The sequence below is a fragment of the Taudactylus pleione genome, unplaced genomic scaffold (genome assembly GCF_031769625.1).
Source record: "Taudactylus pleione unplaced genomic scaffold, aTauple2 ptg000092l, whole genome shotgun sequence".
In the NCBI taxonomy this organism is placed as follows: domain Eukaryota; kingdom Metazoa; phylum Chordata; class Amphibia; order Anura; family Myobatrachidae; genus Taudactylus; species Taudactylus pleione.
The window spans coordinates 5,008,949-5,036,068 of NW_028284494.1; the positions used below are offsets into that span (position 1 = coordinate 5,008,949).

The 27,120-nt window shown below is 45.0% G+C and overlaps 1 protein-coding gene across 2 annotated transcripts in view; it reads left to right on the plus strand.

Moving 5' to 3' along the window:
- Positions 1–15,890: 15,890 nt before the first annotated feature.
- MIER3 (MIER family member 3) overlaps positions 15,891–27,120 on the plus strand; it is a 31,099-nt gene continuing 19,869 nt past the window's right edge. The window contains exons 1-4 of one of the 2 annotated variants that reach the window (XM_088469394.1): positions 15,891–15,939; positions 18,042–18,066; positions 21,880–21,939; positions 22,943–23,088. In XM_088469394.1, the coding sequence (XP_088325520.1) occupies positions 22,990–23,088 (99 nt within the window). In that variant the 5' untranslated portion in view covers positions 15,891–15,939; positions 18,042–18,066; positions 21,880–21,939; positions 22,943–22,989. Of the gene's footprint in view, positions 15,940–16,208; positions 16,278–18,041; positions 18,067–21,879; positions 21,940–22,942; positions 23,089–27,120 lie in introns of those variants that run through there. The other variant, XM_088469395.1, reaches the window with a different exon arrangement.

The window sequence follows — 27,120 nt, forward strand, 5'->3', positions numbered from 1 at the left end:
TTCCCTTGGGAACGCCCCCGTCAGGGAGGCACGCCCCCGGCACGCCCACCAAAGGGGGCGTGCTGTCAATCAACATCGACAGCACGCCCCCTTTGATCAGACACAACGAGCGAAAGACTTTCCTTCGCTCGTCGCGTCTGGCGCATGCGCACGACGGAGCTCCCTCCGTCGTGCGCATGCTCAGTGCAGACCATCGACCCACTTGCGAGCGGACAGCCGCTTGCGAGTGGGTCTGAATCAGGGCCAATGTCCGCTTCAGGCGATCCACATTTGTCACAATTAGAGTTAGGAGCATCCCCAATAAGAAATTTCAATTTGGGCGTAAAATAAGATCAATGTAAAATTTTGTGATGCATTTCAGCATAGGAGAGTAGTTTCTAGCGGGGGGATAATGCCACAGCCAGGGAAAACCTTTCACCGGTTTCCCCGGCCAAAGCATTACCCCTGACCGCTAGTCAGTCCAGGCCGGGGATCCCTGGGGAGTTGGGTACCCCCCCCAATAAAGGGGTACCTCTCTCCAGGGCACCCCAGGCCTAGACTGATAGCCCGGGGCTATCCCCGGCACCCTAATGGCCGTGGGTGCCGGGTTGATAGTGTTAGTGTAAAGTGTAAAAATTAAGTTTCCATATTGTCTTTAGTTGTAGAACCACAAGTACCAGCAAATTTACGTATTTCTTTAGTTGTGGAACTACAAGTGCCAGCGGGCCCGTAATGCCCCGCATGCTGGTATTTGTGGTTCTCCAAATACCAGCATGCAGGGAAGGCTTGCTGGTACTTGTGGTTCTACAACTAAAGACAATGGGCCTGATTCAGAGCCGGACGCAATTAGCGCTCGCTTGTCCTGAAAATAGGGGTGGCTATTCAAATGAACCGTTCGCTGTTTGCGGTCTGTTCACGCCTCTAGGTCTGAACGAGCATACAAAACTTGCGGTCGTTTTTTTGGGAAAATACGCCCCCTGGCCGCTCGCATCCTACGTCATGTCCGCTATTTATTAGATTAATCGAGTACATCGAACAGGGTATGAACTGCTCGCTATTCTTGTGGTCGGTTTTTGCTACGACAACTTTGCGAGCAGTTCTGGCTACAAAATAACCCAGTGACGTGGTCAATGATGCTGCTGTTTTAATTATGCACACCCATAAAACGCCCGTTTTGACCTTTAAGCACGCCTGCGTTCTGATTTCCACTCCCCGTTTTCAAGCACCTTCCCCTGTTACCACCCACATACGCCTCATTCTGTCACTCAAATGGTCAGGCATTCGCTATTTTGCGAGCACATGAATTTCGACCGCACTGACTGGTTCGCGCATGCGTATAACGATCCGTACGCATGCGCAGTTGGCCAAACATCGCTTGGAGCGAACGAGCTGCCGCTTACGAGTGGCTCTGAATCAGGCCTAATATGCAAACTTTATTTTTACACTTTATACTATCAACCCGGCACCCACCGCCCTTGGGTGCCGGGGACAGCCCCGGGCTATCAGTCTAGGCCTGGGGTGCCCTGGAGAGGGGTACCCCTTTATTGGGGGGTACCCAACTCCCCAGGGATCCCCGGCCTGGACTGACTAGCGGTCAGGGATTATGCTTTGGCCGGGGAAACCGGTGAAAGGTTTTCCCTGGCTGTGGCATTATCCCCCCGCTAGAAAGAGTTCGGTGCTGGTTCTGGAATTTTCAGGGGACCCCTACTCGTTTTGTCCCCTGATTTTCCAGAACCAGGACCAGGTCAACAAAGCCCTGTGCTGGTTCTTAATATACAGGGGCCCCCTACGCATTTTGGCCCCTGTATTTTTAGAACCAGAACAGGCTTTATAAAGCCCGGGGCTGGTTATGCTTTTGGGGAGGGGGTGCACGTTTTTTTTTTTTACACACACACAGAAGCCATCACGGATCTCACTGATCTGTGATGGCTTCTCTAAAACTCGCACCTTTTAATGCTACTCGCATTAAAAGGTGTCAGTTTACATTGACATTGTATCATTGATGTAACCACAAGATTAACATCAATTAATCTTGCGGTTACTATGTAGCGGCTCTCACCATAGACGGGCTATGGGGATTTCTCACCATAGACGGCTATGGGAGACAGAGGCTGGCCGCATTCAGCTAATCAGGGAGCTGCTCAGACGGAGATGCTCTCTGATTGGCTGGCGGCCCCTGCACTGACGGGGCACACGTGTGCCCCGGTCATTTACGCGGAGCAAAGGTATGTGTACACACATACCTTTGCTCAGTCCGCATGGATCGTTTTTTTTTTCGTTTTTTTATTTTAACCCCTGGATTTCCTACTTGGAGAAGAGGATGTGATCTACGCATAGGAGAGGTGAGTATGGATTTTTTTTTCAGGTACACCCCTATGGATTACTTCGGATACTAGGTGAGTATGTGTGAGTGTGAGTGTGAGTGTGCATGTATGTTTTATTAAAATTATACTTTCATGGTGTAAGTTTGTTTATTTACGTATTTCTTTAGTTGTGGAACTACAAGTGCCAGCGGGCCCGTAATGCCCCGCATGCTGGTATTTGTGGTTCTCCAAATACCAGCATGCAGGGGAGGCTTGCTGGTACTTGTGGTTCTACAAATAAAGACAATATGGTAAATTTAATTTTACACTTTCACTTTACACTATCAACCCGGCACCCACTGCCCTAGGGTGCCGGGGATAGCCCCGGGCTATCAGTCTAGGCCTGGGGTGCCCTGGAGAGGGGTACCCCTTTATTGGGGGGGTACCCAACTCCCCAGGGATCCCTGGCCTGGACTGACTAGCAGTCAGGGATAATGCTTTGGCCGGGGAAACCGGTGAAAGGTTTTCCCTGGCTGTGGCATTATCCCCCTGCTAGAAAGAGTTCGGTGCTGGTTCAGGAATTTTCAGGGGACCCCTACTCATTTTGTCCCCTGATTTTCCAGAACCAGGACCAGCTCAACAAAGCCCTGTGCTGGTTCTTAATATACAGGGGCTCCCTACGCATTTTGGCCACTGTATTTTTAGAACCAGAACAGGCTTTATAAAGCCCGGGGCTGGTTATGCCTTTGGGGAGGGGGTGCACGTCATTTTTTTTATTTTATAACATTTAACATAAGTACACACAGAAACATGTACATATCTCATGGATATGTGCATGTTTCTGTGTTAATCTGACCTGCTCAGGATGTACTCGCTAGCCTGAAGCAGGTCTATTATTTGGGGACTTTTGGTAATCTTTTTTTTGCGAGTCTGAAACAGACACCCTATTACATTGGGCTAGTTGATTGTTTTCAATGTGAAAACATCTGGATGCGAGTTTGAGAATGGAGAGTTTTAGTAACTCTGAAAAATGCGAGTTTTAGTGAACAGACAGCCTATTACATTGGAGAGTTGTGAAAAATTGCGAGTTTAGCACCAAACTCGCAATTTACCAAAACAGACTACCTATTACATTTGGCCCAAAGTCTCCATTTGGGGAAATTGATAAATATAATGAAGACCCCCAGTATACCAGGTACGAAAAATTGGGTAGGATTTTTGCTGCGTAAAGTGTGGATTACCCAATAAAGGCTAAAAAATAGAGTGGTACTGTATCTAGAAATTTTTTATTTTGAGCGGATAGATCGCCAATGCCATGCCATACAAGTGGTTGACAATAATTCATTATTTTTAACCGATTCTGGAATAGACTGTGGCTGCGTGTGTAAAAGAGAGACTAAATCCCAATTTAGCGAGAAAAATTGATCCAATATCCTTGTTGTACAAACATTAAGCCCTCCAATCCAATCCAAGGCGATTCTATAGTTGACTGCCAGTGCTAAACAGCGAATAAAGGGTACGTTAAGACCTCCCAATTCCAGCGACTGTTGCAATTTAAATAAAGAAACTCTGGGGAGTTTATCTGCCCAAATAAATTTACTTAAGGCTATATTAAGTTGCATGAGTGCAGTTTTAGGCGGGATTATAGTGAGCATTTGGAATACGTATAGGAACAGTGGAAAGCATATAATTTTATATAAATAACAACGACCAGTATAAGTTAAAGGGAGATGATCCCATATGTAGAAATCTGAATAGGTTTTAGTAAATAAAGGGAGATAATTTGATGTGTACATTTTGGAAGGATGATTAGGGATTCTCATTCCTAGATAAGTAAAGCAATCATTAGTGGCCCATTGAAATGGGAATAGACCACCCCAACCCAATTTTGCTGCTGGATAGAAAGCTAAGGCTTCTGTTTTAAAATAATTGACTTTGAACCCAGAAATCAGTTCAAAAGTTTCTAACAAGGGTAACAGGTGTGGAATTGCGACATGTGGATTCTTAAAGTAAAGCAGTATGTCGTCTGCGAATGCTGAGAATTTAAATTCTAGATGACCTATTTTAATACCCTGCCACCTATTTTCTTTAAGAAAATGTTTAAAGAGAGGGTCAAGTGCCAAATTAAACAAAAGTGGGGAAAGAGGGCATCACTGTCAGGTTCCGCAAAATAAATTAAAATAACGAGTGTTATGTGCATTAATAGTCAAAAATGGTAGTGGCGTCTGATATAAAGCCTGAAATACATGTATGAATTCCAGACCAAACTCCTGAAATTGAAGAATTCTAGTCAAATGAGTCCATGAGACTCTGTCAAACGCTTTATCAGCGTCACAGCTAATAACAATATTCCGATTCTCCTAGGAATTATGTGTTTTTTGCATAGCCGCTAATAATGTACGAACACAGGGTCTGATTCAGACCTGCTCGCGAGCGCAGGACGCTCGCAAGCGGGTCGATGGTACCCAAATGCGCATGCGCACGACGGAGGGAGCTCCGTTGTGCGCATGAGCGAGACCCGGATAGCGACAGCCAAGCTGTCGCTCCGGGTCTCGCACCAAAGGGGGTGTGCTGTCGATGGTGAGTGACAGCACGCCCCTTTGGTGGGCGTCCTGGGGCGTGGCTGCCAGACAGACGCGTTCCCATGGGAACGCCTACCGTCTGGGGCCGGCCCCACTGACATCACTAGTGATGTCAGTGGGAGTGATTTTGGCTCTGATAGAGCCAAAATCACTCCAGGGCTTGCGGCAGCGAGACCCTACCGCAGGGTCTCGTCGCAAGCCCGATGGTCGCGATGGTCTTGACCATTGCGACCATCATCACGGACGCTCGCATAAGCTGTGGGTGGTAACCCACAGCTACGCGAGCTTCCAAAAGGCCGCTCCAAATTTAACTAGGACGGCCCTGATTCAGAGCGAGCGCTCTGGTCAGAGCGTCCGGCTCTGTATCAGCGCCACTGTGCACTGAGGCCCTGATTCAGAGTTGGGAATAGAGAGAGATATCTCTCTCAACTGATCATCTTGGTGAAACCATGCTGCACTGCAGGTGAGGCAGATTTAAAATGTGCAGAGAGATTTAGATTTGGAAGGAGGTGTCCAAACTGACATCTAAATTGTAGAGTAATAATAAAGCTGTGCAGTATTTGTGGGCTACATGTAAAAGCAGCCAGTATTTACCCTACATGCAATTTTTTTTTTATGTATTTACACCCCTTGCATTGCAACATGGTTTGTCCAGGTTCACAGTTAAGTGCTATCTCTCTCTCTATTCCCAACTCTGAATCAGGCCCTGAGTGCCTATTTTTGAGGTATCCCGTTTGCGCCAGATGCAATAATTTGGGCAAAATCAATTGGAGCCGAGAGGCCATAATTTTTGTAGATCTGGAAATCTTGATTTAGCAGGGAATTTGGTCTGGATGAAGAAACAAGGGTAGGGTCTTTATTTGGTTTAGGAAGTACTATCACTCGGGCGGTGTTACCATTTTGGAGCTGGTTACCAGTAAGAATAGAATTATATAATCTACAAAGATATGGTTGCACCTGCTGGAAGAGAAGTTTATAGTAAGCGGCCGAAAGACCATCAGGTCCCGGTGTTTTCCCATTATGTAAGGACTTGATAACTGTATTTATTTCTATTTCAGTAATCGGAGAAATGAGTACATCTCTGTCTCGCTGATTTGTTCTGGATTGGTAGAGAGCGTGCCTTGGGTAGTGTGAATGGAAGAAATGAGTTTAACCTCACTGACATATTTTAAAAGATCCACAGGTGGAACTAATTATTTCACTTGTGATTCTGTGAGACCTGGAAAACATGCACTGTTTGGGGTCCTGAGGACCGAGTTTGAGAACCTGTGTACTATGGCGTTTCTAAGGGGTTCCAATCATAAGATCTACATTGAAAAGGTTAACAGTGTTTAGGAAACACAAACTGGTAGACAAACAATAAGTAGATAGGTGCAAAAGGTCGACATGGTCAAAAGACCAACACACAAAAGGTCGACATGGATGAAGATTCACAGGTTCAAAAGGTTGACATGGTCAAAATGCCGACTTTGAAATGGTCGACACAAAAATGGTCAACACTTTTATTATGATTATTGTAAGGGTTATGCTGTAGAAGGGACGGTTAGGCACTAGGAGAGACGATTAGGGTTACGCACTTACAAGAGGGTTAGGCACTAGGACGGACGGTTAGGCACTTACCCTGATGGTTAAGAACCAACAGGGAGGTTAGGGTTAGGGTGAAGATTAGGTTTAGAAAAAAAAAAAAACATGTATCAACCATTCTAATGTCGACCTTTTGTACCTGTCGATCTTCATCAATGTCAACCTTTTGACCATGTCGACCTTTTATACCGGTGAACCTATTGCCTGTCTACCAGTTGGTATCTACCTAGACACTGTCAACCTTTTTATTGCAGATGTTTTAATCCACACGGATTTCTAATATTAATGATACGGTTTTTGTACTCCAGTATTGTAGGAGATTCGCTGTAGACTGGCACACTATTGCGTTTGAATAACAGCTGCAATATTACAATGTTACAGTGACCCGGGTTTTCCGGCATTTAGTGGGCACTTGGAGATGTCATCTCCAAATATGTCCCCGGCCAATCAATTTCCTTTAGGCGTGACCTGGGTCATCAAGATCCAGGTTGCACCTTACGGACTTGACCCGGGTTGTCGACCTGAGTTGCAAGTCCCATGAAAAACGCTGATAGTAAACAGGGTCGCGGACCCGGGACTGTCAACTCAATCCAGACCTTTCATATATATGCCAGACCCGGGTCGTTGCACGTTCATGTGCAAACATCCGGATTTTTGGCTTATGTGTGAAAAGGGTATTATAAATGTCACCCTCAAGCTTCCTTGGATTCATACTTAGAATGTGCAGCAAATCTGTGTCTTATTAATTTGACTTTCTTAGGTGCATACCCAGCACCAGTGAGTCCCTCTGTCACCCGCTGATGCGTCTGTGCATGGCCCTGTTGCTGCCACTGCCCCACACACCTGTAACCTGTCCCCGCAGCCGTCTCTCCCTCTGCACCCCCAAAATACCTCCTGTCTGTCTGCTCTTCCACCCGTGCTTGTACCTATTTGTTGTCCTTCTGCCTTGCAGGTGGCCTGGTTTGCTCGTCAAAATCCTGATGGATAATAAATTATAAAAAAAGCAATGAAATTCCATAGACAAAAAACCTTACGGTTTCACATGTCCCATTAAGGCTTCTCAGACATGATCTGAAATTTCACAAAACCTACTGAATTTGTGCCACTCAAACTAAATAAAGCAATGAAATTCCAATCATTAAGGCTGACGCCTTAATGGACTTGTTCCTTGCGCAATACAGATATGGTATGCCATCACACCCTGTGGTTAACTGCAGATTCAGCACTCTCACAGAGTGAGATTGCTGTCACTCACAAAATTGTGGCGCTCAGGGCGAAGGTTCCCAGTTGTGCCCCCCCCCCCCCAAAAAAAAAAAAATAAAGAAAAATTTTTTTTTTTTAGATGGCGTCCCTCTGCGCGCGTGCTTCTGGAAAGGGGGCGTGTCCTTGTGGAACACCTCCAATTCATCACACTGTGAGGCGTGCCCAGCACTTATGAAGGTGCTGTCTTCCCTCAAACTCTCCCCTCATGGCGAATAATTGCCATGTGCAGTAATGCGCCTTACACAGTATGTCTTACACAGTAATGCCCTTTATAACATATTAAGACACATGCAGTAATGCCCTGTATAACACATTATGCCACACGCAGTAATGCCCTTTATAACACATTATGCCACACACAGTAATGGCCTTTAGAACACATTATGCCACACACAGTAATGGCCTTTATAACACATTATGCCACATGCAGTAATGCCCTGTATAACACTATATGCTATATGCAGTAATAACCTGTATAACACATTAAGACACATGCAGTAATACCCTGTATAATACATTATGCCACATGCAGTAATACCCTGTATAATACATTGTGCCACACACAGTAATTCCCTTTATAATACATTATCCTAATTCAAATTACGACACACAGTAGTCCCTTATTCATGTTATGACACACAGTGGTGCCCCTTTTACACAATGCTCAAATTATAAAGGCCATTACTGTGTGTGCCCCTTATACACAAAGCCCACAGTAGTAGTGTCCCTTATACAAAGCCCACTGCAGTGGTGCCCCTTACACAATGGCCCCGGTAGTGGTGCCCCCCCATGCAGTGTCCTCATTAGTAGTGTCCGCAGTGGTAATGCCCCCATTGGTAATGCCCACAGTAGTAATGCCCCCAGTAGTAGTGCCCCCATTGGTAATGTCCCCTATAGTAGTGCCCCCATTGGTAATGCCCCCAATAGTAGTGCCCCCATTAGTAGTGCCCACAGTAGTAATGCCCCCTATAGTAGTGCCCGCAGTTATAATGCCCACATTAGTAGTGCCCCCAGTAGTAATGCCCCCTATAGTAGTGCCTCCAGTAGTAATTCCCTCTATAGTAGTGCCCCCATTAGCAATGCCCCCATTAGTAGTGCCCACAGTTGGAATACCCCCATAAGTAGTGCCCCCAGTAGTAATGCCCCCCTATAGTTGTGCCCCCACTAGTAATGCACCCTATAGTAATCTCCCCAGTAGTAATGTCCCCTATAGTAATGCCCCGATTAATAGTGCCCCCATTAGTAGTGCCCCCAGTAGTAATGCCCCCCTATAGTCATGCCCCCAGTGCTGGTGATTCTGAAAAAAAATACAATTAAAATACAAACACAATACTTACCTTAAGCCCCGCTCCTGCTTCCACAGCCGTCCGGTCTGACCGTGGCTCCACAGATCTATGGGAGAGACGTCAGGAAGCCCCTGCCATAGTGCATACCTCCCAACATGACCCTCTCCAGGAGGAACACAATGCTCTGGTCCTGGACTTCCCTGGTAAGAGGTGGGGCTGCAGCGCAGTTCAAAATTCAAATAGGGGAGTCACACCAACTGTCACTTCACATGCTGCCATATATCACTGGCTGGGACTCACTGGCAGTTGGTGTGACTCCCCTATTTGAATTATGGACTGTACTGCAGCCCCACCTCTGGAGCCGCCACCAATCATATATTACCAGGGAAGTCCAGGAGCAGAGCATTGTGTCCCTCCTGGAGAGGGTCATGTTGGGAGGTATGATAGTGCTCTCTGCGGGAGCTGGAGCTCAGGAGTGAGCTCCGGCTCCTCGGATCTATGGGAGGGACGTCATGACCAGTGGCGTAACTATAAATATTGCTCCCCCGTGCCAAAAAGTTTCTGACACCCCCCATGGCATTTTGGTAAAAAGAATACAGGGCTGTTGATACGCAATTTTGGCTCCCAGTGCAAAAGTAAAAAATGTGCCCCCATAGACAGTTTACAGTAGTTGTCATTTTTGATGGTTATAGTAATGCCCCTTACACATTATGCCACACACTGTAATGCCTTTTACCAAAGTGCCACTTACATATTTGCCCCTGACACCATTTTATGCTCCACAGTAAGGCTTCTAAATACTTTTAAATTACCTGCCCGTTGCCAGGGGTCTCATGCTTTTTGTCAGGGGTTTCATGCTTGTTGCCATGGGTCTCATGCTCTGGGTTCCATACTCGTTGCCAGGGGTTTCACGCACGTTGCCAGAGGTTTCATGCTTGTTGTCAGGTGTTCTATGCTCGTTGCCAGGGGTTTCACGCTCGTTGCCAGGGGTTCTATGCTCATTGCCAGGGGTTTTACGGGAGAAGCTTTCCGCATCTTCTCCCGGCAGTGCCAGCATTCCCGGCGCTATGCTCTTGCCTAACAGACGCTAGAGGTCCAGTAGGACATCTAACATCTGTCTCCTCCTAGGCGACGGACATTTTTGGAGGGCCGTTTTCAGCAGATTCCAATACGGACGGCTTGTCCGCATGGAATCTGCAGCCCCCAAGCCACCTCGCCCCACAAGCCTCCGTGCCCCAAGCCACCATGGGGTCTGCAGGCGGTGTAGTTAGGCCAGTGGTCATGATGTCCCTCCGATAGTGCTCTCTGCGGGAGCCGGAGATCAGGAGTGAGCTCCGGCTCCTCGGATCTATAGGAGAGGCGTCATGACATCCCTCCCATAGTGCTCTCTGTGGGAGCCGGAAGCCGGAGCTCAGGAGTGAAATCCGGCTTTCGGCTGCTGCTGTAGGGAGGGAACTAGGTGCCCGCTAGTAACAATCCCAGCGGGCACCCGCCAAATGGAGCCTCCCTGCGGCGGCTAGCCGTGGGGCGACCGGGGCTGTTTTTTTTTTTTCTTGTGGGATTTTTTTTTTCCCTTCTGGAGGCTCAGTGGCGCCCTCTAGGGCCCGGCACTCCGGGCGAGGGCCCTGTTAGCCCGCCCCTAGAACCGCCACTGCATACAGTATATACATATAACATGAAGCAGAATGCTGTATATATAACATGATATACTGCAAGAGATGTGCAGTAATTACACATATACATATAACACGAAGCAGAATGCTGTATATATAACATGATATACTGCAAAAGATGTGCAGTAATGACACACAGTATATACTGTACATATAACATGAAGCAGAATGCTGTATGTTTATAACATGATATACTGCAAGAGATGTGCAGTAATGACACATACAGTTTATACATATAACATGAAGCAGAATGCTGTATATATAACATGATATACTGCAAGATATGTGCAGTAATTACACATACAGTATATATGTATAACATGAAGCAGAATGCTGTATATATAACATGACATACTGCAAGAGATGTGCAGTAATGACACATACAGTATATACATATAACATGAAACAGAATGCTGTATATATAACATGATATACTGCAAGAGAAGTGCAGTAATTACACATACAGTATATACATATAACATGAAGCAGAATGCTGTATTTATAACATATATGGGGCTCTATTTATCAACATTATTTTTACTAAAATAATGTGAAAAAGGGTGTTTTCACACCCTTTTCACATTATTTTAGTATCACCTATAGTTATTACAGGGCAATTGGAGTAGAATTCGTAAAATTCTACTCCAACCCCTAATTATCACTTATTTTTAGTAAGCAGATCGCATTTCCCATAACTGTAATGGGAAATGTGATCTGACCATAGTTACTAAAAATAAATGTGAAAAAAATACCGGGGAAAGCCCTGTGATAATAACGCCACCTGGAGGTGGCGTTATCCAGGGTCTCCCCCGGTTACCGGCCTCCTGCCCTGCTCTAACGGGGAAAGCAGAGCCGGGAGTCGGTCCCAGTAATCAGCTGTGTGGTCTAAACAGACCGCAAGCTGATTACTGTAAAAAAAAAATAGTAAAAAAAAAATGTACTTACCTGACTCCAGGGACCGGTGATCGGGCCTCCGGTGATGACTCCCCTCCGGTCAGCTGGTCTCCCACAGTGCACTGCTGCCCGGTCATCAGGTGATCGGGCCCCAGTGCAGTATGGGAGATCACCTGACCGGATGAATGGAAGACATCACCGGAGGTCTGGAGCATGCAGGTAAGTGTAAGTAAGGGAGGGGGGATCGCGCGGGGGGAGGGGGGGTCGTGGGGGGTCCGCGATTGTGTGGGGCTTACCCCCGGGGGCGGGGCTTAGCGCTGGAGGGGGGTAGCTGCGGCGAACGGTCGGCGCATGCGCGGGCACTTAATCATGGTATTTTTTGCGAAAATACCGTGATAAGGCTCCGAAGGGGATTAGCAGGGACAGAGCTTTATCGCAAGCTCTGTCACTGCAAGGGATTTGTAGTAAATCCCTGTGATATTGCCTGAATTCGCAATGCGAATTCACTCGGTAATTTCACACTACAATCTGCATTACCAATGCGGATTGTAGTAAATAGAGCCCATAGTGTGAGATGTGCAGTAATTACTAGAGATGTGCGCCGACCGCCGTGTTTTGGTTTAGGATCTGGATTGGTTTTGCCAAAACCTCACCTCCATGTTTTGGTTTTGGATCTGGATTTTTTCTTAAAAAAATCATAAAAATGGCTAAAAGCACATAAAATGGGCCTGTTTTTGTTCCTACAGTATAATTAACCTCAATAACATTTATTTCCAGTAATTTCCAATCAATTTTGACCACCTCACAATATTATTTGTTTCATCTAGTTAAGGCCAAAAAGTTGCATCCAGCTATCTGGCTGACTACGCTAAGTGACACAGTGGGTGGCACTAACATGTGGCAGTTCAGTTTCTAATTTCCAACATGGATACAGTGTGTTATACAGTGTGGGTTGGATACACCAATAGTGCACTTACTGTGACAGCAGTGTCAGCAGAGCGGGGTTGCTGACGGTGTCCTCAGTACATGGAATGGCAGTGTTGGCAGTGTCCCCAGTGAAGGGTACCGGTGATGTCGGCAGTGCAGGGGTGCCAGCGGTGTCTTTAGTGCAGGTTTGCTGGCTGTGTCGGCAGTGCGGGGGTGCCAGCGGTGTCTTAGTGCAGGTAGCTGGCTGTGTCGGCAATGCTGGGGTACCAGCGGTGTCTTTAGTGCAGGTTTGCTTGCTGTGCGGGGGTGCCAGCGGTGTCCTCATTGCAGGTTTGCTGACTGTGTCGGCAGTGCGGGGGTTGCTGGCGGTGTCCCCAGTACATGGAATGGCAGTGCTGGCAATGTTCTCAGTGAAGGGTACCGGCGGTGTCGGAAAATCGGGGGTGCCAGCGGTGTCCTCATTGCAGGTTTGCTGACTGTGTCGGCACTGTAGGGGTATTCTCAATGCAGGGTGCCAGCAGTGTCGGCAGAGCGGGGGTGCCAGTGGTGTCCTCAGTGAAGGTTTGCTGACTGTGTCGGCAATGCAGGGGTGCTGGTGGTATCCTCAGTGTGGGAATGTCGGCAGTGTGGGGGTCGCTAACGATTTCCTCAGGACGTAGGGCAGCAATGCAGGAGTGTCGGCAGCGGTGGTGTAGGCAGCGGGGGATGCTGCCAGTGGGGGTGTCGGCAGCGGGGGGTGCCAGCGGTGTCAGGCGGCGGGGAATGGCGGACGCCATCTTCTATTCCTCTTGTGTGCTCTCTCAGCCAATCAGCGTTAAGCCCGCTCAAAACAAAACCTTGCGACTCGACAGAGGGGTCGCGAGATTTTGCCTCGGGTCAGGGATCCGGGGCAGGCAGGGAGATCTGAGCTGCGCTCGGATCGCCCCGGATCCCTGAAATTCGGGTGGGTTCGGATCTCTGAGATCCGAACCCGCTCATCTCTAGTAATTACACATACAGTATATACATATAACATGAAGCAGAATGCTGTATATATAACATGATATAGAGCGAGAAGTGCACTTATTACAAATATATACATATAACATTAAGCAGAATGTTATATATATAACATGATGCAGTGTGAGTTGTGCAGTAATTACACATATATGCATATAACATGAAGCAGAATGCTGTATATATAACATGATATACTGTAAGAGATGTGCACTTATTACACACATATATATAACATGAAGCAGAATGCTGTATATACAGTATAACATGATATACTGCAAGAGATGTGCAGTAATTACACATATAGTATCATACCTCCCAACTGTCACGTTTATCTGGGACTGTCCTGCTGTCCCACCAGCGGGCAGCAGTGTCCAGCGGTGGGGGTGAAGTTGGGGGAGGAGGAGTGCGAATTGACTGGCAAATGAGATTTGCGAGCAATGCATGAAAATGTGGGGAGAAAATCCTGGACCCCCCAAAATGGATAATTTAGTTAGCGGGACTGTATAGAAGGCTGTTTGTGGTCATTAGGAAGTTACTGTAGGTTTTGAAATGGTGTCAAATAGCTGATTTGTGCTTTTTTTTTTTATAAATGCAAGAAATTTATAAAAAACAAACTTTTTCCATTGCTCCGGGTCTCGTACCAAAGGGGGCGTGCTGTCAATGTTGAGTGACAGCACGCCCCCTTTGGTGGGCATGCCGGGGGCGTGGCTGCCCAGACGGAGGCGTTCCCATGTGAACGCCTACCGTTTGGGGCTGGCCCCACTGTTATCACAAGTGATGTCAGTGAGAGTGCTTTCGGCTCTGTTTGAGCCGAAAGCACTCTTGGGCTTGCGGCAACGACCCTACCACAAGAGTCTCGTCGCAAGCCCGATGGTCGCTCGATATAGCTGTGGGTTGTCACCCACAGCTATGCGAGCGGCCAGGAGGCCGTTCTGCAAAACCAGAGGGCCGGCCCTGATTCAGAGTGAGCGCTCTGTCAGAGCGTCCGGCTCTGAATCAGGCCCAGTGTCCCAACATCTTAACCTTAAAATAAAGATTTTCCTTTCCATCTCTCAGCCCCAGGGAGGAGCGAGTGGAAAGTTGAGAATTCAGTCTGACTAATTCAGTGCGAGTTGCTGATTGGATTGCAAGATGAATTCGCTATGCGAATCCGAAGTGAAAATAGCAACTCGCACCTCGCAATTCACACCTAATAGGATTGACCCCACAGTGCGGGTGGAAGCCCGGGCGCACGCCCCTTAGTGATGCAAACTAGGGCGTGCCATCAGACCACACCCACTTTACTATCGGGACATGCCTCCTTTTCGGCATGCGGAAGTCCCGATTCATCTGGGACAAATGTTGGGAGGTATGCAGTATATACATATAGCATGAAGCAGAATGCTGTATATATAACATGATATAGTGTGAGATGTGCAGTAATTACACATATATACATATAACATGAAGTGGAATGCTGTATATATAACATGATATACTGCAAGAGATGTGCAGTAATTACACATACAGTATATGCATATAACATGAAGCAGAATGCTGTATATATAACATGATATATAGTGTGAGATGTGCAGGGATTACACATACAATCCCCTAGATTGTAAGATCCTAGGAGCAGGGTCCTCCTCCCCACTGTCTCACAGCCTTCTTCTCTAGCACTTCTATGACAGCCTTCACCTTCAGAGCTGTACTGTGTAGGGAGAATTGTGTTGCTAATTGTTACTTGTGTTCTGTTTATATTTTGGTTACTGTATTGTAATGTAATGTTCTGTGTACCATTTTCTGCATGTACGGCGCTGTGGACCACTTGTGGCGCCCTATAAATAAAATAATAATAATACAGTATATACATATAAGTTTATAACATGAAGCAGAATTTTGTATATATAACATGATAGTTTGAGAAGAGCACTTTTACAAATAATATATTCATATAACATGAAGCAGAATGCTGTATATATAGCATGATATAGTGTGAGATGTGCAGTACACATATATACATATAACATGAAGCAGAATGCTGTATATATAACATGATTTAGTGTAAGATGTGCAGTTATTACACATATATACATATAACATGAAGCAGAATGCTGTATATAACATGATTTAGTGTAAGATGTGCAGTTATTACACATATATACATATAACATGAAGCAGAATGCTGTATATATAACATGATATAATGTAAGATATGTGCAGTGATTATACATATATACATATAACATGAAACACAAAACTATATATAATATGATATAAGAGATGCCCATTGCTAGGCTCTATATGGCCAGGTGACTCCTCCCCCTCCTGGTCCTCAGACTCAGGCCCCGCCCCATCCTCCAGGCCTCCGGACACCTCTGGCTAGGCGCTTTGTAATTGGCTGGCTCGTTCCATCCGGGTACTTTGCGCAGTTGCAGCTCGTTCGCCTAGAGGTACCAATATGGCGGAGGTAAGCAAGAAAACCGGGCCGGAGCGGGGGGAGGGACCGTTCACACGTAAATCCCGTGTCCGGGAGCCTCCGAAACCGGCCAAATGCCCTCAAATCCTGGCACTCACTGTCGTATCTACCAGCAGGGGGAGTCAGGGGACGGTGGAGCCGCCACACACAGTGCAAATAACCCGTAGGCCGCGGGAGGGAACGGACTGTCCGGGGTGGGGGTGGGACTGAGAACTGATAGGCGGCGGCTGGGTCGGTGGTTTCCGGTGTCCGAGTCCGATGGGAGATCTTGGTGTAACTGGTTACAGCCATCTTTCCTATCGTCCCACTCATCGTACTTATAATCCGAAGTATGTTATATAATGGGAAGCAAACCTATGTCATAGTCCTGGCCGGCCGTGTGTGTGTGCCCCGGCCACTGCCCCACCAGTATACACACGACCATTAACCTACCGGCCCCTTCACTGTTCACAGGGCTATCTACTGTATGTGTGCTCTGATCACTGCCCCAACGCCCCCTTCACTATACACAGAGCTATCTACTGTATGTGTGCCCCGATCACTGCCCCACGAGCCCCGGCACTACACATACACACGGCCATTACCCTACCGCCCCCTTCACTGTACACAGGGCTATCTACTGTATGTGTGCTCTGACTACTGCCCCACCGCCCCCTTCACTGTACACAGAGCTATCTACTGTATTTGTGCCCTGATCACTGCCCCACCGCCCCCTTCACTGTACACAGAGCTATCTACTGTATGTGTACCCTGACTACTGCCCCACCGCCCCCTTCACTGTACACATGACTATACTGTATGTGTGCCCCGATCACTGCCCCACTGGCCCTTTCACTGTACACAGGGCTATCTACTGTATATGTCCCATGGCTTCAGCCATACCAGCACCTTCACTGTACACAGGACTATCTACTGTATGTGTGCCCTGATCACTGCCCCACCGCCCCTTCACTGTACACAGGGCTATCTACTGTATGTGTGCCCTAATCACTGCCCCACTGGCCCTTTCACTGTACACAGGACTATCTACTGTATATGTCCCATGGCTTCACCTTCACTGTACACAGGACTATCTACTGTATATGTCCCATGGCTTCACCTTCACTGTACACAGGACTATCTACTGTATATGTCCCATGGCTTCACCTTCACTGTACACAGGACTAGCTACTGTATATGTCCCATGGCTTCACCTTCACTGTACACAGGACTATCTACTGTATATGTCCCATGGCTTCACCTTCACTGTACACAGGGCTATCTACTGTATGTTTGCCCAGACCACTGCCCCACCGCCCCTTCACTGTACACAGGGCTATCTACTGTATGTTTGCCCGGACCACTGCCCCACCGCCCCTTCACTGTACACATGGCTATCTACTGTATATGTCCCCTGGCTTCTGCCTCACCAGCACCTGTACTACTCACACAGGGTCATTGTCACATCTCTGCACACAGTGCTATCTATTGTATATGTGTGTGTACCCTGACCTTTACCCCACCGCATGCAGGCCTATCTAGTACTGTATGTGTACATCCAGATTTGTTCCATCTGCCCATCAATATGCAGGTCTATCAACTACTGTGTGTGTGAGTGCTCCAGTCATTGTTTCAGCAGCCCTGTCACTACACACAGGGATAGGCAATGCTGTGTGTGTACCCCAGCCATCACCTCACCAGTCCTGGCACTACCCATTGGTCTCCCTAGTACTTTGTGTACCCCAGCTATTATCCCATCAGTCCTGACCCTGCATACAGAAATACCCCACCTGTAAAGCAATACACACAAGTCTATCTTGTACTGTATGTGTACTTACGATTACCCCATCAGTTTCATCACTACACAATGGTCTGGCCCATAATTACACACAGATCTATCGCGTACTGCACGTTTAAACCCATCATTACCCCTCCTGTCCCATAACTATACACAGGTCTATCTTGTACTGTATGCGTACATTCCGCCTTGCCCCATCACTACACACACATCTGTCTCAAACACATTTAGCAAATTTATCAAAACTTAACTGGCTTTAATTCACACTGTTAATTTGTGTCCTTTTTTTTTTTTTCTCTTCTCTCTTTCTACACAGGCTTCATTTGACAGTTCGAGCCCAGGTTTGTCCTGTTTTTATTTTTATTTTTTATTTTTTTTAACCTCCCATGTGTTGCTACATTTGGGCTTGTTGAGAGTTTAGATATAGGTGTTTATGTAATAGGTTGCGAGCTGCAGCCGCTGTGGGAACTCCTGCGAGTCTTTCCGTATTTTTAAAACTGCAATTATTTTATAGGCAGAACCAGATTGGTTTTGCCTTTTCAAATGATTGCCGCTTTAAAAATACGGGAAGACTCTCAGGAGTTGCTGCAGCTTGCAACCTATTAAATAAGCCCCATAGACATGAAAGAGGGCAACTTAGAGCTCTCTGCAGACTGTGTCTCATTGTGTCTCGCTCAATGAGGAAGTAGCCGTTTTTATGATGAGCTTTCTGTTTGTTTTAATTCTAAATGTCCTTGTAATATGAGCACTAATTTTTCTATGATACTTTCAATAGTTTTTATTTTTTTTTTATTTCTTTTATTTATAAACCTATATATTCTCACGATTGTTTCACACATCACTTATGATACATTCTGCATTACTCTACATGTCTCTATTTTTAAAAACCTCACACTGTCTAGAAAAGCTTGTAAAAGTAATAAAAAAAACAAAATCAATATTGAAATTTCAATAATGCACTAATCGCATCTTAAAATGTAATATGATTAATGGGTTAAGAAATAGAACACGTTAAAAATCTCAGGGGGCAATTTGATTGTTATATGGGCGGTGATAATTAATGGGCGCCCAGTGTTGCTATTCAATTGTTCTTGTGCTCATTAATTATCGCCGTTGCCCTATTAGACCGGGTTTAACCCCATAAAACGGCTAAATTAGTCTAAAGTCCTGGTTAGGGCGCCCTAACCACGGGTTTCTCGCACATTTTTAGCACAAATACCGTGACAGGTGGCTATCGCGCTCAGATGGCGCAACAATTGAATTGCTCCGTCAGTCGCCTTAAAAAGATAGCCGCCGGCTAAACAATCGAATTGCCCCCTGATACTTGGATTCATATTTCTTACACTTAAATAATTTATGTAATTAGAATCTACTTGATAACTATACAATAAAGTGTCTGATTATTCGCATCAGATTTTTGGAACTGTTAACTTTTTAAAAGGATGTTTAACAAGCACCAACTTGTGATTAGTGTTTGTATGTCAATATAACAACTTTTTAATCAACATAAACAAATGTATAAACCAGTTTATTTTCTATAATATGTTAAATAAAACCCTGTTTAAATCTACTTGGAGTAACTTGCACAATCACAGTAAAATAGGAATATAAGGAAGTATGCAGAAAAATATTAGTTTAGCTTTTGTGTTTTTCAGTAAGTGTGTTTCTCAAACTGCTTAAAACTGCAGGTCAGACTTTAAGAAAGCCTGAGGTGCCCTTTTTGTAAATGACTAATAAATATTGTGCCATTTCTGGCCTCGCCTCACCAACCTTGCCCCTCCTCTGCCTAGCGCTGAAACCAGACGAACAACAAATCGTTCATGTGTGGGACCGTTTAATTTCGTCCCCTGGAATGAGGTCGCTGTTAAATAATGTTCCATATGCATCAAGTCTGATTATAAAAAAATATATATTTATTTCCTTTTGAGGTTATTGGACTGGGCTGGCAGCCCTATCATTTTGTCAGACCTTGTACAAAGAGTATTTGTGTACACAAATAAAATTTGGTACCTCTTTACATGTGAGGATTAGGCTGGGTACACACTAGGCGATGCCCGATGGTACGACAGAACGATATATTGGACGGTCGGTACACGCTGCACGATCTGGTGCACGACCGTCCGATATATCGTTCACCTGCAACAAGCACCTTCCCGGCCTCTGCAGCTTGTTCTGGTCATGAATTAGTGAAAACTTTCCATTCCTTATGTAGTTATTGATCTTATTCATGTTATTCTTCTGTTCCTGCTAGCTTGTTTTAACTGCCCCCCCCCCCCCCCTGCCCAATTTTAAAGGGGAGAAATGAGCCCTGCCCTCTTGGCGACGCCCTGTTAAAACATCATACCCTCAGCCTTCCCCACCAGTGGGCCGCAGTGTCGCATGGGTGGGAAAAGTTGCAGTGACTAATCACTGCCAGGTGAACAGACACCTTGCGCACGGCATCTATTCATCATTAGGGGAAAAGCTTGGGGGAAGCCCAGCTCCTTGGGCACGCGTAGAGACTCCCAGGCTGGCTTCCCCAGCGACCTGCCGGTCCCGCAGCCTAGCGGGAACACGATTAGTGTATATGTCACTTACTTTGATATGCAGCAGGCATCTTTGTGATTTTTGTTGTTTTTAAAGCAAGTGTACGAATGCCTCTTATTCTTAATGGCTTGTGTTCAATTGAGCACAATGGTCTAGTTATCAGCCTGTTTCTGAAATGTTCCTCTATTTAGTATAGTTGTATCTTGGTTTGTTCCATTTAAACTCTAAAGGAACGTTTTAAATATTTGTGCCTGTGGCTATTGCTTTTGGGTGCCCGGCAGAACAATTCAATTGTTACTCTGTTCTGGTGTGAATACCCGCTGGAGCACACATTTCTGCCCACTGCAAAACTTTCTAAAGAGGACAACTGGAAGTGTTGATCATAGCAACCAAGCGGATTCTAGTTATCATTTTATAGACTGTGCTAGATACATGATAGTAAAGGGCCCTATATATCTACTGGACAATCCGCCTATCCCCTGATCAAACCAGAACCGCCATCGATCCGTCGAGGAATCTGTGAAATTCTACATGTAAAAGATCCCAATTTGCTAAACGCAATCATATGTGTTCGGCAAATCAGTCGCTAGTCTATGGGGGCCTATAGAATCTGGTTGGTTGCTGTGGGAGAACACCTCCTCTTTGGGAGGCTTGAGTTTGATAAATGTCCCTCTAAATATGGTCCTACGACACTAAGGTGTCAATCCAATTGTCGCAAATGGTGCGAGTTGCCGTTGCCACGGTGTTAAAATGCCGCAATGGCACTTTGACTCGCACCCCTCGTGGGCTGCTCTGAGCCCGAATTCGCACATTTTTGCTCGCAGCCCCGCGCTTTTGTGCGCGTTCGGGTTGCCATAAAGTGCGGCTGTGGGCACAAGATCATTGTGGACAATTGGATTGACCCCTTTGTTTCTGGGTGTTTTGATGTTTATTTCTGAACAAACTCGAATGGTCCTTTATCCTAGTTTATTGCGGCCTGAGAAATGTGAAGAGACGAAAAATTGCTAGAAATTTTTATAAATATATTTTTCCTCCATATTGTTTGACACATTCTCAAAATATTTTTAAGTACAATACTTAAAAACAACTTATAAGTAATATAAAACTTAATTTAAGACATAATAGCACCAGTCCCACTTGGCAGAGTAGTACCATCGCTCCTTGTCTCTTAACGAAGTATCTAACTATAATTTATTACTTTTCTTTTAATGTTTTAATTGGGTTGATAACTAATTTAGAACTAGAAATGTTTATAGAGCTTCTTTTTTTTCTTTTTTTTTTTTAATATATATAGCAATTAAATAAAATAAAAACAAACCTAACGTTGCATAGCCAGAAAGATTTCTTATAAACGCTAACGGGATAATATCATTATAATTAGTATAATCGGTATGCTAGAACAGGCTGAGGAAGAGGTCTACAGGCAGTACATCAGATTTACAAATACTCAAATGTGTGACACTTCTAGAGTAGATGCCCACATAGATCTTGCAGTGAGGGAGTGTGTGCATGAGATTAGTACTTGGTAATTAGCTAGCAAGCGCATCCTAGTGCAGTCGCATCAAAACTTGGGAACACAATGTGAGTCTCGAAAATACTGTTTTTATTTCAATTTTTCTCTGAAATAGATAACTACTGAAGCATTTCACAATGAAATATTCAATCAGAATGACAAAGAGAAAGTAAAGGTAATTTGTGAAACAACATTATGTATTTTTATTAAATTTTTTTGCTTAAGTGAGACTGGTGCTTTAAGAAATTGGAGGCTTTATTGTCAATGTGTATAGCTTTTATTGTACGATTCATTAAAGGTGATGGCTGACAGTTCAACCTATATTCAGGTAGCAGGTCAGAAGTTGATGAGCTATTCCCAACTCTAAGTCATTTTATGTAGCACACCTACCTGTTGTTTATTTGTTTTGTTTTTGTGGGGGGGATGGGGGTACATGAGAGGGTATTATTAATGTACCCGTGACTACTACATGCAGGTTCAGGCATTTTGTGGGCAGACCCAATATGAAGGAGAATGCAGTCATAGTATGAAAATGGATTAAGCTGACTCTATGGCAGCACCCATTGCGTGGGTGACAGGTTCACTGAATGCCTGGACAAAAGCAATCCACACTGCGTACATCTGTAAAATAAATAATAGCCGTATTTGCGTCATGCTCACTGAAAGGAACAGAGCAATTCTTATTAGATTGAGGGCACATGGTATTGTGTATAATAATGTATTTAAATACCATATTCTATTTTTAGTGATGTAATGATTACATGTTTGGGCACCACGTTATGAATAATATAATTTTGTATTGGTTTAAAATAGATGTCAGGCTGAGCCGAGGTAATTGTTAGGTGTGCCCTGTGCACCTCAGATGATGCATACATAATGTTCTCACTTGGGTATTGTAAATTTAGATTTTCTTGTGACACATTTTAAGTAAATGTTGATTGATTTTTTTTCTGTTTCTTCCATTCACATAAATGTGACTTAAAATGTCAGGATATGAAGAAAAAAATAAATAAATCAATAAAGCTGCAAGTTTTAGTCTTCAATGTACTTTTAGGAAACGTGTTATATCAATTTTATTTGATAATATGTTACTGTACCAAACCTTACCAATCATGTCTTTTTGTTTTAAGTAATGAATATTTTTGTTTTCTGGTGTGTCTTCTCTTGTTTTTTTGCAGTCGGCTCTCTGTCATCTGAAGATCATGACTTTGACCCTACGGCTGAAATGTTGGTACATGATTATGATGATGAGAGAACTCTTGAAGAGGAAGAAATGAAGGAAGACGGCAAAAACTTTAGCTCTGAAATTGAAGACTTAGAACGGGTATGTAACTTTTTTCTTTCTTAATTTCTTATTTGTGTGTATCTGTCAGCATTTAAACAGAACACAAATGCAAGTTAAACCAGTCCCATGCAACTTACACGACACATTGTAGAATTTGATTGTTGTGCTAGAGGGGGGGTTAAATAAAGAAACATTTGTGCATACACTAAATTTTGGTTTTCAAAGCCCATTGGGCTCAATTCAATTCAGCGCAAATTGAATAGTGCAGAGAAGGAGCTCCCGGAGCTATTCAATTCAGCACGCTGTTATGTCGGAGATTGCCCCTTCTCGCACCTTAAACATGGTGTTTAGTCGCGAGACCCAGCATTCTCCGACTTAAGTGCCTGCCGCAATGCTAAGGGCGGAAAACGGCATCTTGCCAGCAGTTTTCACTGCGAGGGGTGCAAGCAGAAAACCTTCAGTCGGGCAAAACAGTGCGCTGAATTGAATAGATCCGGAAGCTTCTTCACAGCGCTATTCAATTCACATTGAATTCAGCCGCTTGTGGGAGACTGGAACCCCAGTATAGTTTTGTCTTTAGGAGTTTGGGTGCTTTTAAGAAATTCTCACTGAACTCCTGGCTCCTTCTCCATTATGTGCCCTAGTTTATAGTAAGTCCGTTGCTAGGTATTGTCCTCCAACTACAAAAAGACTTAAGTCAAACAAAGGACAAACCAGAGCATAAATTGGATGGGGGCGTCCAGTGTCACCCAGTGGACTTCAAGAAAGAATTTCACTGAAGTACACAAATCCCTTTTTCTATTGCATCCTTTGGGAGATACTGGAAACGTGAGCAGTTACTCTGACATTGCTGTGCATAAATTCTTGTCTAGTACTGATGTCTTTTAGATATAAACACATTGAACTTCAAAATCTTGAACAGAAGACTAGGTGGCTACCTGGCATAGTTGGTTCATGCAGGGGCCCAACTTGGTGTAATGTGTTCTCCAGTTTGCAGGAATTTGTTTACCTGCTACATTACATGCTTGTTGCATTACAGACCTAATCCATATAAATATTGCTTGATGTGTCCTAGGCCAACCTCTTGTGTATCATAGAGGACCTATTAGGTTGTCTTTTGAAAATTTGCCATCCTATCTACAAATAAAAGGAGGAAGAATCTTCCACATCAGACCATCGTTCTTTACATAATGTAGGATTTACTACCTCTGGAGTTAAGAGGAATTTTTATACCAATACCGATTTGAAAGGAAGTTTCCATCTACATGGAAAAAATAAAAACCTTATGATATCGAGAGAGAGAGACCCAACTCAGACTCTTCTGACGTAGAAATTGCCAACAGAAAACCTGTCTCCAGGATAGATGCTTCATTTCTACAGTATCCAAAGTGTCAGTACTAAGTTAAGAACCCATGGAGAGACATATGAGGGCTGGACATGTAACACCCCTTGATAAAATGTTTGTACTTCTGAAACCAGAGCTTCTCTTCTCTGAAAGAAGACCATCAGCACTGAGACTTTCATGAAACTAAACCTCTCATGATCTGGCATTAAACTTTTATGAGAGATTGTGCTTTTAGAACCACTCTTCATCCCAGTGCCTTGATATTTAATCTGGACTATAGTACCCATAGAAAGTGCTAAAGAGTTACAGCCAGCCAGCCCTGAAGACTAATATTGGTTAAGAGTGTCAAGTTTAAAATGGTGAAGGCACCATCTCTCTTTGGTAACAACTGAGTTAGCGGGCAAGATAGGTGATGGTGTTATTTGTTTTGTTACTAAAGCAGTTCTATCTGGAATTGAACAACCTTGATGGTTGAGACCAGCTTCCCTAGGACTACGTCTGAGAGCCAATGGAGACCCTATTAGAGTCTGTAATGAGAGAATCTTGTGTTCTGGCAAGAATACCCTTTGCTTGTGTTGAATGGAAGTCCTTAAAAGTTCATCTGATGAGCAGCATATAGGCTAGATTTTTGGTAGTTCAAGGGTCACGTTTAAGAGACTAATGCCTGGGCAGGGACAAGGATCCTGCATTGATTGACAGGTCATCCAGGTAATGAATGGCTATCACACCTTGAAAGATGCCATTGCCATGAGGTTAGTTAAAACCTTTTGATACTCTTAGGATGACAAGAAGAGCCCAAAGAGAGAGGCACTGTCCATTGATACCAGGAATTTGTTTCTCTTCCTATTATATATTGATTATTGAATTTGTCGAGATGAAAACTGGTATTCAGGTTCAAATTGGGGTGGAAGTACCATCTGATTTCTAGACTAAGAAGAGACATGAATAGAAACCCAACTTATTCTGCTGTCCTCTGACTGGAATGACTACCCCTGAGGAGAGTAAAGATAACAGCTTGTCTATGGGAAACATCACCTAACCATCAGTGGTTGATGGCCATCCCTAGCCTGCAGCAGACGAGTTTAATTTCTGTCGGTTTGAATCTTCTCCATAACCCCCGGAGCCCACCAATTCATCCCCCCCCCCCCCCCCCCAATTAGTTATTTTCCATAATGGGAGTAATATAGTGTATTGTGTTATTACTCATTGATCCATCAATTGTTCTCCAACAATGATTAGAAACCATGGACCACTGATGGTGGAACAGTCGATGGAGAACCCTACCTAAGGCCCAACAAACTCTTGACAGGAGTTAAGCTATTTTTCTGGCCCAGCAGTGACTAGACTACAAATTCTCACGGGAATTAGGCTCTTCCTCCGACGACCCAGCAGTGACTAGACTACATATGCTGATAGGAATCTGGCTCCAACCTCAGTCACAGCCATGACTATTTTACAAACTGACAGGAATTGGTCTTCTCCTCCTTAGGCGCAGCAATGACTAAACTACAAACTGTAACAGGATTTAGGTGGTGAGTTATCAGACCTTCTAACGAGGACAAGTGGAGAAGTTGACCATAGCAACCAATCAGATACGAACTTTCATTTATCTAGTATATATAAAATGATGGCTAGAATCTGGTTCTTATTTAGGTTTCATATATTCTCCCTTCCCCTCCCTACCTTCACATGTACACGGCTCCTCCTCATACCCAGCACTGTCTACACTAAAAACTGTCAGGAATTATGCTCCGTCTCAGGCCTAGCACTGACTCGGCTACATCAGTTTAATAAATGGCTGCCTGTCTTCCTCCTTCGTGCTTAGTGAGGGAGCTGACTGAAGGTGCCCCTTGTCTAACCCCGTACTCAGTACTGGAGACTGTGCAGTTATGTTTGCAAGCACCGATGGGCCGTACACTGCAGCTCGCCAATGTTCTCTTCCTCCAGCATGGGGAGACAGGAGTGATAACTGCTGGACCTCCAGAGTCCAGTCTGCTGTTCTATACAGAGACATTCACGACCTACGATAGTAGTAACCCACTCCAGAGATCTGATGGAAAGATGAGCGGCAGTATGGGGTGCTTTCCAGCACCAATCCCTAATACATATTCAGTGCTTAGCTGCCTGTCTGCAGAGGTTAACAGTGGCAACAAAAAGAATAAAAAATAAGCAATAATTTATGGCTGCTATAGGCAGCGCAATACAGAGTGCGCCTATGGCACTTCTAAAAACTGCACCGACTCCAGATTAGTGGATATACAGGTAAAGGAGCCAGACTACAGTGAGATTTTCTTCAAGGGCCCAAGGTGTTTTTTTTTTTTTTTTTTTTAATGGAGCTGGCCCCTCGCTAAGCTGTGGATGGACCACCCACAGCTTTTGTGAGCGGCCTGGTGATGGTCGCGCCCATCGGGGCTTGCGACGAGACCCTTGTGGTAGGGTCTCGTTCCCGCAAGCCCCAGTGAGCTTCCTGCTCTAAATAGAGCAGGAAGCTCATCACTGAAATCACAGGTGAGGTCAGTGGTGCCTCCCACAAACGACAGGCGTTCCTTCGGGAACGCCTATGATTGTGTAGCCACCCCCCCCCCCGCCCGCCTCCAGAGCGAGCGGTCAATCACAATCATAGGCTGTCAATCATAGGCTGCCAATCAGGCGTTCCTTCGGGAACGCCTATGATTATGTAGCCATCCCCCTCCCCCCCCCGGCCACCTCCAGAGCGAGCTGTCAAT